The sequence below is a fragment of the Lepisosteus oculatus genome, chromosome 10, assembly GCF_040954835.1.
Source record: "Lepisosteus oculatus isolate fLepOcu1 chromosome 10, fLepOcu1.hap2, whole genome shotgun sequence".
In the NCBI taxonomy this organism is placed as follows: domain Eukaryota; kingdom Metazoa; phylum Chordata; class Actinopteri; order Semionotiformes; family Lepisosteidae; genus Lepisosteus; species Lepisosteus oculatus.
In genome coordinates, this window is record NC_090705.1 from 24,454,884 (window position 1) to 24,467,116 (window position 12,233).

The following is a 12,233-nucleotide window of genomic DNA, read 5'->3' on the forward strand; positions in this document are numbered from 1 at the left end:
GCCATTTTTGACAATGTTTTACTAATTACACTAATTATTAGACTCAGTGATGGGCTTGTCTGGAATTTAATACTGCTGATGTTGGCTTTTGTCCATAGAGTTAACATCTAAGTTAGAAATCACAGATTAGAGCACATCTGAAAAGGCAAATTTAAAAAAGGCAAAGTAATGATTTTTTTCTGTATACATACTGCATATCTCAGTCTTTTTGCCAGGCAATTATGAATGTAAATTATATTTACAAATTTTGTTGATTTAATAGGTATATGCAAGGAAAAAAGAAATATTGTAGTAGTTCAGTCAACTTCTAATAATGAGGAAACAAGCTGGTGAATATAAAGAGATAGCATACTTAATACTCTGTGTTAACTCACCTTGCTGAGGAAATGACAGTGCTGGGCGAAGATGAGTGCTGTCACAACTCCCCTGGCTTAAAAGGAATGAACCAGGATGCTACAACAGTGAAGACAACGTGGGGGGAGTGGTATTAGAAATGATGCACATAGATTTGTGGGTAACCAGGGCATGTTTATATAAAGGAGAGTAGAAGTGCTAAATTAGAATTTGACCTCCACTTGAACTTCTGTTAAATAACACCATATATCAAAATACAATAAAAAACAGCAGCAGAAAACAGAAAAAAACAACATATGAAAAGCTTTGGAATGTGTAATGTATAGAACACCATAGGAAATGTCAGCAAATGGGCATATCATCTAATAAATTCTCCTAGGGACTTTATCAGTAGTATCATTACTAAGGTAGTGAAAAATTAATCTTTGTAATATACCGTACAGTAGGTAACTTTCTGCAGTGTCCTGTTTCCTTTTTAATACTCAGAGGAAGACCTACTGTATGTTTGCTCCCTTGAGAGCAGTGAAGCTTGGAATCAGTTTATTTCTCCTTGTGCCTTTTCTTTCTGTGTCAAGTGTAACTGCTGTGGATCAGCAAAACAGCCACAAACAGCAGCTGACCCCTGCACACCTCAGGCTGGGCCCTGGCAGGAAGAGCAGGGAGAGCGGCATTTAGACAGCTGCCATGTTCTATTTGCATTTGGGGCTCCTAGTGGATTAAGCTGGACTTGGAGAGCATGCACCTGATAACAGTGCATAAACCGATTCTTATCACCAGATTCATCCCCCTATCACAATCTATCTAGCTAAGTTACTGGAGCCTAGCTTTGGGTACAAAGCGTGTGCCAGAATATGGGCCAGGAGAATGAAAGTATTAGTCTTTCTGGTTGTTGTTATTGGGGGTTGTCCAAATAAAATAAATCCTTAATCCTGAAATAATTTGGAGTGAATGATCTTGAGAGAAGAAAAAAAAACTAGAGCTAGAAGGTTTTCAGGTATATGGACCACTCTGAATAGCAGGAATACATCTGGATTCTTTTGGCCTCCTGCTTTTTTTCTTTTTAAAGGGTGAGGAACTAATCCTGGTAGGAGGGTTCAAGGTAATTAAGTATATCAAATATATTTGTTCCAGAACTGATTTCCTATGATTTCAAAAGTAAAAGGCTATGTGAAAATATTTATTTTCACTTTTTTGTATGTGCATCACATAAACATTTGTCCCTATAAATCCTATATTTGAATTGCATTTCTAAAATATTTATTGAGTCCTGTACATAGTACAATAATGAAAAAAAGAACACATGTATCAATCAGCTATTAATTCCCACATTTATTTTACAGGACAAATGGCACTGACTCTCTGGAATGAAGGGTAGGTGGCCTCTAATAAGTATTAGTTATCATGGTTCACTTGCTCTTTTGAAAGGATCATGAATAAAAATGAAGAATTAATGGAATTAAACTGATTTCATGGGCTTATTATTGCAATGTACTGAACAGCTTTAATAAGGCACCACATTTTTCAAGATGATTAATTTGTACATATGCATCACATACTGTATATTGTAAATGTAATGAACCTTATCCAATTTAAAAAAATAATGACATACAAAATGTTGTTTAGCATTGAATTTGCTGATTATCTGATACATTAAGGCGGCAGCTTTCTTATTACATAAACAGGTTTGGCGGATGTTTGTAAAACAGGTTTGAGTGTTTGTAAAAAAATACCTACAGTAGTCCATCCTCCATTCTGAATTAGAAAAGCTAAGGTTCTCTCTTCAGCATACTAAAATTACAGTCAGCATCCTCCTTCATTACAAAGTTGTAAAGTCAATGTCCTATGAGTTAAGGCCTGGTCAGAGAAAAATTGTTCTATCCTGTAACACCAATCTGGTCTCCAGGATTTCTAGAGCCTTTTTTCAATAATTTTGGTCATTTAGAGCCACCTTCAGATCTGAGAGCAGAAAAATGGTAAAAAAAATGTTTTGCACATTTTTCAACCTCTCATACAACAAAAAGTATATGACTATACATATCGCCTAGTACAAACGATGATAGTGTGCTTGACCAACATGAATGTTGACAAACAGGAATGTTACATACAATTGTATTGCATTTTTTTATAATTGAGAACCAAATTGTAGGCATGGCATATCACACATGTAATACAGTATGTATATGTAAAATTTGTAAGAAATAACTTATTAGTGATGCATAATTAAAGCTGGTCATTATATTTCATTCTTTAGCTTGTAGAGGTAGAGCAATTCTTCACTTAATGCTCATCCTTTAAGACCAACCTATACACATTTACATATTGGTCATTTCTGTGTGATGTTGTTTCTCTATTGCTTCTTCACCTATCACCGCCTTTGCATATGGCTTTCTCCCTATTGCTCCAGGGGGTGGAGACCTAACCCCTCCATTCTTGCTGACTCAGCAAACTTCAGCTGGTCAAAGCTCAACGTTTTGAGGTTCCCCAGTGCATGACTCCTGGCATGCAGTAATTTTTCTGTACCTACAGTAAGTTCAGAAAAGGTTCTACCACACCTCAGATCGTAGGGTATGCATATCCATATAATTGCATGACTTTAACTGAGCGATTGCATATGCTGAACATTAGAGTGACATGACCTAAGAACTTTGGATCGAAGCATGAAATTCATATGTTAAAGCTGCCTGGAAGAATGTGCTGTTTTACTCTGGTTGGTGGCAATAAGTCCCACTCACTGATTTGAGACACAAGTGTTACTTGCTTTGATATTATGAATCTCCCTACTAACAAAAGTGTAGCAGATATACAGATGCTGTTTTATGTGTTAGCAAGTACAGTGCATAAAACTTCCTAAGAAAAATGAAAGAATGAATGAATGCAGTGCAGTGTTAAATGCAATTGCTTGTATGGAAACAAAGGGATGAAGAAGCCCTGAATAATCATGTATTCCGTATACAAAGGCCCTTTGTCTGTGGTACGTCTCAGACATTATTTATGCATAGCAATGAAGGAATATGACTGGAACATGGGAACAGAAAAGCTTTGTACTCCTCTGTTTGATATTAATGGGGGTCTTATTAGCAACAGTCACACAGACATCACTTGATTTGTGGCCCAGCAGAAAACAAATAACCCCTCTTTGTGTCTTATTTAATTATGTACTGTCACGCAAGCTCTATTTAGCTGGAACAAATGTCAAGGAACCTCAGTGGTAGAGCAGGAAGTGTCTGAGCATGTGCATCAGACGTCACGAGAAGTGGCAGTAGTATGGTGGTATCATTGTTTGGAAAGATTCATATATATTGTATATACAATAATATGTGTTTTGTTTGCAGAATGAATGTTGCTTCAGCTGAAACTGTACTCTTTCTGCATTTTAGAAGCACATTTTGTTTGCAGTTCAGTAACTAAAACTGAGTTTCACAGTGTGTTTGTTTAAGTCACTGTTTTAACAACAAATATCGTTATTCTTTCAATTCTAGTAATGTACAGTATGTGCTATTTTTGCACAGTAATGCATGATTTGAAAGCAAGCATTGTATAACTAAAAAAAGCAATAGTTTCATTTACTTTTATTATTTGTTCCTTTCTGTTGTAAGAAGATCAGGAGTGCTCCAGAGAGAAAACCTGTGTAATCTGGAAATTGTCCATAGTTGTGATCCAGGGCGGGTAGTGAGGTGGTATTGGAAATGTATACTTATTAAAATTCAAATTAAATACAGAATTTGAATTTTAATAAGTATACCACCATTTGGTGTTGGATACATTGAAATGGAAAATCACTTTAATTACGCAAAAGGAGGTGACTTGCAGATGTTTTTTTTAAGGACTGAATTGATCTTATTATTCTTTGTTGAATGCATTTAATCGACAAAACACTATATGAAAAAAGGCTAAAATGTGAAAAAAATAAACATACCTTACAGTCAAAATCTATTTTTACTCACTAGCTCTATTCTTATTTACTTGGAATAACACTTTTTATGTCCAATTGATTTAACAAAGCTTTTCATCTATTTTTTAAACACAAATAGGAAAACAAGATAAGGTGCACATGTAGACGCTTTGTAATTTAAATTCCAGGGTGTGGGTGAGAGAAAATCAGAAAGGTATTAATTAATTCATGGGACAGTGGTAATCAAGAGCCTAATTACAGGTTTGATGATCTTTTAAAAGTGCTCTCTAAAAATATATGTTACAGTCTTTCTGAAGGCCTGTATAGACTTTGCAGGTTCACAGAACAGTGGGGCTTAAAGTGACATGTTGTTACTCAAGGGTTCAGGCAGCGAATGATTACGCCAAGACTCCATTTACTTTAAGAGTTTTGGTAAGTGGTTTTGTCAGTTAAGGACAAAAACATTGTGCTAGTGCTCAAACCCAATTTTCCTCTGCTACGCAGTAAATTCTGAGCTGCTTAAATCAACGGCCTTTCAGTCAAGACTGTAGTCCAGACAGGTGTGCCAAAAGTTCAAGCAGAGCAAGACAACAAACTCTTTGGCAATTTGAAATGGATTAGGATATATCCTTCTTTAATCTGTCTTGATCAGCCTGTTAACTTCTGTCTTTCTGGTCCCTCAGGCCTTTTTGCTGTTTTGCTCTTGTCTACACAAAAAGAATATGCTTTTATGTGTTTAAATCCTTTATGGGTTTTGTATTTAAGGAGCTATTTTATTACATCTGAGCCTGCATTGTGTATAAAAGGAAATAATGACATTTCAATTTAGTGGGGGTGTTCATCCTGGTGTCCTGCCTAAATTCCACTTTGGGCACAATTCAGCTTCCCTATATTTTCCCCCCAATTCAGTTGTTGAACTAATATCTCACTTCTTAATCTGTGTAGTTGGGCTGCTGGAGCAGAAAGGCTGTTTCCACTTCAGTTGTAGATGAAGTGGGTCCCCTCCTACAGTATATGTAAAGCTCTTTAATATCCTTAGTGGTTCAATATCTTAAAATTCCAATAATTTATTTTACTATAATATGTCTATAAATAAAGAACATTGCTCATAAATTAACTGTTTATGAAAGATAATTTAAAGTATATGAAATGTTGAATACAAGCAGTCCGAGCTCTGTTGATCATTTTATTTTGTCTTCATTAGAAGGCCATGACTTCTATGACATGTAACTATGTTCATATATGTTTACTAATGAAAACATTAAGAAGTACAAAGACAGTTAACATAAATAAAATTAACAGAGTCAGTCAGTTACTCCAATGAATTTTTAATTATGTTTATTAGGGTATGCACAATAATTAAATCAATTCTCTTTGAAAAGAATATTTGAAATCTCTACTCAAATAGTACCTGGGAGCAACAAACTGTAGATATCTTCAATATGACTGGGATGTTAAATGGTTAACGATGAATGGAGTGTACTGTATGGAGGATACACAGAAAAATATTTCCTGGCTAAACTGAAGAATAAAATATGCAATATGTGACTAGTTATGTATTTGTTTAGCTTATAATTGACTAAATTGAATTGTTTTTTTTAATGTGTGTAAAATAACAGCCTTGAGCAGGATGTAAGTTCGAACTAAGAATAATTTTATATGAACTATACAGCACAATTATCGCTGGAAGACATTCAAAACCATACATACAACTGTTCCTCAGTTGTCGATTTCATTCTTTGCGCTTCATTTATTGGACATAGGTTTAATTAATTGAAAGTTGTGAGGCGGAACTTTTTCAATAATCCCAGTAATTTACTCCAGAATGTATTTGGACACTTTATTGACAAAAGCAGAGGTTCATTAATTAATTAAGATGTAGATTTTTATTATGGTTCCCTTGAGGTCCAATCTCTAACCTTTCAACCTTTCTCACAGAGTACTGCATATACAGCACAAATGTCTGCTCTATGTGAGTTTTCTGTGTTGTGCCCACACTAAGTGCTCATAAACCTCTTGAGAGGAGCAGTCTTTTTTGATGTACAGGTATACTGGAGAAATTACACCAGTGTGCTACGGTTAATTGCTTTATCGTTCATTTAGTGGCAACACAAAACAAACTCTGGATAACTGCATTTTTTACCTGTACAGTATATACAGTATCCTGTTTTTAAATTTACTGCTGTTTTAGAATTTGCTATATTTTTTATCTCATTGAACCTTGGTGTTTCATCTTTTTTTCAAGCAGATGTTTTTTAATACCAAAGAAATCAATTGCATACTGTACATATTGTTTTATACACTGTTTCTGAATGCTCTTGTATAGAATTAGAAATCAATGAGGGAGACATTGCAATGTTTTTGCTTTTCTTAGTGTACAGTATGTAGAGGACAATTTGAGCTCTATGTGGAATGCAAAGAGCCATCAAAAACTGTTCACCAGAAAAACAGGAAAACACAACTAGGCTAATAGATGGTATAACAGATAAGAAATATTGGTATGTGTTTAGCTTGATGAACCTAATAGTCAAATTGTGTCCACACAATTTGAAACTTATAGATTTTAAAATGTAGCGATTTGTTGTACACATTTGCTTTTACAGTATGTTTAAATAAAGCATTTTATACTTAATAGCCTTAACATTTATGAGCCATTGTATGTATCTTAAATGCATTCCGCTAATAATATGTATCAGAGATGGCATTAAGGGGAGCTCAATGACGCCTGAGGGGGTTGGGCTGGTGCATAGAAATTCTGATCCGGTCTGGACAGCCTCTTCAGGGCTTGGAGAATGTGGGTACATATTTATACTCACTCCACTGATTCTACTGGATTAGGCCAGCCTCTGATTATTCCCTCTGCCACCCTGAATAAAAGTCACCAAGTCTGTTGGCATAGGGGTGGGTGAAACAATCCAGGGGGTAGATGCAAATGCCTCTTGTAAAGCCATTAGGCACATGGCCCCACCAGCACACAGAGCCATCATGGTAGCAAGCTGTCTTGTCTGTTGCTGGGGGAGAACATAACTAATTCATTTTTCCACTGTTTCTGCCCTTCCCTTTAATAAAATGGCAAGAAAAAGCAAAACTAAGAATGCTCTTTAGCTGTCTTTTATTAACTACAGCTGAAGGTCACATCCAGTTTTTTATGTTAATTGAGCTTGACTAACAAGAGATATGAAAAGCCACAAAGGGAGTGTAGACGTTTTGCCAAAGATGTATACTCTACAGAGCAGTTCCAGAGTTTAAAAAGTACACAACTTAAAATTAAAATATTACTAATGCATATAGTGACACATTAAATTAAGTAACCTAAATTAAGGATTAAGTGGAATCACACTTCAAATTAATTTTCCATCAATATGTCATGTTCATTGGTTAAGAATTATAATCACTTCTGCCTTGGAAAACTGTTTTGACAGATAGCTACAAAGATTCTGTCACCAAAAATGTTTTCATTTGTGACTTAAATATAAAAATAAACAGGCAGACAGACCTTATCCAGAAAATGTTCATATTTAAGACACACATTCTTTTGGCACTATAAAAATTGATGAGAGGTCCAGTACTTCCCACATGGCCTTAAAAAAAGAAGGGTCAAGGGAGATGAGAATATGTTTAAAGAATTATTTCAAAGGCAATAGGATTTTAGGAGATCAACAAAGATTTAGAACAGATAGATTTTGCTTTACAAACCTGAATCACTGAAATGATAGGGTATATTTAAATTTTCAGAAGGCCTTTAATATCATTCCTTAAAAAAAATAAAATTACAAGCAGGTGATAAAAATTAATCTGTGTTTGGGTTGTGTTTGGTTTGAGAACTAGATAATTAATAGAAAACAGATAACAGATAAATAGTGAATTGATTGGGATGATGTAATTAGTGGAGAACAACTGGAATCTGTTCCAGGATGGCTGATTTTTGCAATTGATAAAAATGATTTAAATATTTTTTATAAATTGCAAAAATCAATAAAGGTGAGCAGTTTTTCAACTAGAATACTTTACATGGAAATGGAAATAGTACAGCAGGTCACAGCTACAAATTATATAGGGTTAATAAATCAGAGTTTTATTGTTAATTAATATTACTCTAAGGTGGACAGATCAATTTAACACTAAAGAGAAAATATGTATATACTGTATAATAGATTTTGATTCTTAACAGTGCACTAAAAAATCTTTTAAAGCCACTTAATGATTTTGTTCTCCTTGTTTAAAGAGAACAAGGCTGAATTTGTTCATTTCTACCACACAAATTAAAAGCTGTGCTGTGTCCTTGATGTCTATGTCTCCAGATAACAAAAATATTGGTAAAATGCTTTCTTCAACTCAGAAGCCATCTTCATTAATTAATTCTACACTGTGCGTGTACACAACTAAAGTTCCCAAACATTTTTTCAGGCACAGCATGCCAGCAGCCTCAATGGTACATTCTTTCAAAAAGCAAATGAATTATTCTGTTTTGTGATTGTAAATACCAGAACATAACTTGCCTTTGTAGCTTCTTTTTGAGCTCTTGTTTCAGAAAAAAAAAACAAAATTTTGCTGAGCTTTTAGGTTAGAAGCAGGTTTCTCAGCTTTCCTTGCTCATTCCTCAGCAGTTAAGTGGTTGCCATAATTATGATGTTTTGTTGTAAAATTGTCATTTTGATTGTATTCAATGAACACTGCAATGTTCTCCCAACAGTACACAATCTTAGTAACCACATATGTGAAAACGTATATGCCACCATTGCTTTCCAGTTTTCTATTTTATGCAGTGCTCATCATGGCCATACAATGGTAAATAAGAAAATGGCCACCATTATATTGTGGTTTCACAAGAGTGGATGCAATATATGTATAAATTCAATGTATACTGCATCCTACAAAGAAAAGTGGAACATTATTATCATCAATTTTAATACATTTCAAAATACACTGTATAGTATGTGGAAAAGATCAATTTAATGTGTATATATCTTTTGCTATTTATGCATTGAGATTCTAAAATAACTGTTATAACTCAAAATAGTTATAAAAAAAGTTAAATGTCCAGATGTCACCCTTTTGTCTATATTCCTAAGCCAGGTCTAGATTTGAAATATCTTCCAAAATATTATATGAAAGTATAGAGGCTACCAAGGAATGTGGAGAGGCAATTCAAAAGGTAAACATTATATTATGATATATAGTTAAATTATGTGTTATTTAAATCAAGTAATGTTCGGTTAAAATTACACAATGGACCACTAAGGCTTCATTTAGGATATTACTTACATTTTTGGTCAGTACAAAAAGGATATTACTGCTTTGGAATCAGACCAGAAAATATCAAGAATTTGCATTCCCAGGATCCTAGGAATATACTACACTGCTGGTCTTAAATAACCTTACCTTTTTAATAAAGAAATTTACAAGTGTACCTGGCTTCAATCCTCAAAGGAATTGATAAGGTCAACCCAAGTGACTTCTTTTTCAGTGGTGATCCAGAAACTAGGGGGATGTTTTTTGATGTTGACGCACTGTCTCCTTATAAGAAATGTAAATGGGAAATAAACTGAGATGTCATCCTCTTATTTGTAGCATTTCTTTATCCTTATATTATGTACTTTATTTAAGGAACAAAAAACAAACAAATTGAAGAGATGTTTGTCTCAAATATGGATCAGAGACAAAGAAGAGTTGCAAAATGACCCAAAAATATGTTCCCAAATTTTGTACAGTCACTAATAGAATCTGCTATTAGTACTCTTTAGTGTCTTTCAAAATATTGAAAGTGATGGCTCTGTATATGAATAAGCTCCTCAGAAAGTAAATAAAAAAACATTTAATAGACTTTGTAATGCAGTTTATGTTCTACAAGCAAGAGAAGCTCCAAGCATCAAGAGAGGGTTTTATCCATGATACATGCAAATCACTGTTTGATTTGTTAGACTCTGTTAGACTCCTATGACACTCTGCACAGAAAGTCCATAAATAACAGTATCAAAGAAATGAAAAGTAGGCTCAGGAGGAGAAACAGGAGAACCTGATATTTTCCACAGTATGTCATCAAAACTGTGCTGTGGAAACATGCTGTGAAAAGACAGGAACACAGCTTATTAATGTGATCTTTAATGTTTCTGTCCTGAAAATATAAAACAAATCATAAAGTCTTATTCTACTGCATAGAACATAAAACAAACAATCTAGCCAACAACTTTTTTTGTACCAGACTACAACCATACCAGTAAGATTTATCAAAAAATGTTTAGGTCTTTTTAGGAAGTAAGGATACCACGAGCTGAAGGGACAAAGAAAGTAATATTTCAAGTAAAATATAATAAATAATGTAGTGCATTTAATTAAGACTAGTACAGTATCAAGGTAGGCAGGTGCAGTTGTGGACTTAAACTTTACTGAAACTTTACTGTTTTTTTTATATGAACTTGCCTGACCAACAAGACGGGTTTTTTGATTTTATTGGAAACTGTTGTTAGGCTAATATCCCTTAGGTCACTCCTCTGCTTCTTTATAGCAGATCATTCTAAGCATTTTTAGTGCATCTGATATTTCATAATGATGATTGTAAACAGGTAGGATGCAATCTAAATTTGGTCAAGGGATGACATTTGCTATAGTATAAATCTTCATGTATATAATTCCATATGTGCTTTTCAATCTGTTGCTGGAAATGCGGGTTAACAAAAGTATGCATTTTGTAAACACTAGTATTTAATCATTGCAATTTTAATAATTGTTTCTGATGGTGTTCCTTTTTTCATTTTTAGATTTTAGGTGGATACAGAAAGAAAGGAACAAGTAATAGGTTTATTCCATGCTGAAAAAAAGAAGAAAGAAAACACAACGTTTCGGTTGTGACACCTGAAGAAGGCTCCACGGCCGAAACGTTGTGTTTTCTTTCTTCTTTTTTTTAGCATGGAAAAAACCTATTACTTTTTCCTATTACTGTTTTATGCTTATCAGCATCCCCTATCAACTTTGTAATGCCAATGCAGTAACCCTATCTGTGCACAATACTCTGCTTGAGTTTAGTCGAGACTGAAAAATGTGGGGGTGATATTTAATTCAGCCCTGATGTTTGACCCGAGCAAAGGTTCAACATAATGTCAATATATTGTCAAAACATCATTCTTTCACCTCAGAAATATCGCCAGACTATGTCCTATGTTATCACTAACTGTTGCTGAAAAGCTGGTCAATACATGTGTCTGATCCCAAATTGACTACTGTAACATGTTCATACTGTAACGCTCTACTCACTAAGATGCAGATGCCGCCATTCAAAATGCACGGTCGGTACAAACCCGTACCACATGCAACTACCCACAAACCACTGCGGCATACCGCAGTATGTGATTGGCTGGCCAAAATGACCGACAGGGGCACTCATGGTGCATTGGTCGGTAGTGAAAAGATTTAATCATTTAATCTCCTTACTGTGCACATTTTAGTCCGCTTAGTATTGAATATTTATATGGAATTTTATAACTAAAGGGAAATTTTAGTAGCTGAGCATAAAAAGAAGAGGAGCATAATGCATCTGAAGGTCATAAACAATATTAATTTAGGAACATAAACATATTATGTTATTTGTACTATATATGGCTGGTATTGGTAGTTTAAAGAAAAAAATACACACCAGTATTCCATTTCTCCCTAAATATTTTAAGCATCAAAGTCTTACATGTGGTTATTTCGGTAACATTTTTACGTGTTCCTTCTGACCATATTACTGTACGTTTATATACTTTGTGAAAATTGATTGTTTTCACCGTTTCTGCAAATACGCTCGTTATCGGAGTAAACAAAATAATTTGATTAATAGGGAATATAATATGGAATCGCATATCTAAAGAAATTAATAACAATATAATTATATTCAGGTACTGTAGCACGAACAGTAGTATAAAACTTTCTATTGATATGTGTATGGCAGTTTCATTAAATGTCACATGACTGGATCAGTGGCATGACAGTTTAAGTAACTAATTCATAA

At 34.2% G+C, this 12,233-nt stretch overlaps 1 protein-coding gene across 13 annotated transcripts in view; it reads left to right on the forward strand.

Annotated features, from left to right (window-relative positions):
• The window catches only part of LOC102683535 (poly(rC)-binding protein 3), a 371,030-nt gene that overhangs the window by 322,652 nt on the left and 36,145 nt on the right, over positions 1–12,233 (forward strand). For 2 of the 13 annotated variants that reach the window (XM_015357262.2, XM_015357261.2), the window contains one exon: positions 1,695–1,725. The exons of the other annotated variants lie outside the window; for them this stretch is intronic. In XM_015357262.2, the coding sequence (XP_015212748.1) occupies positions 1,700–1,725 (26 nt within the window). In that variant the 5' untranslated portion in view covers positions 1,695–1,699. The remainder of the gene's footprint in view (positions 1–1,694; positions 1,726–12,233) is intronic. 13 annotated transcript variants of the gene reach the window in all.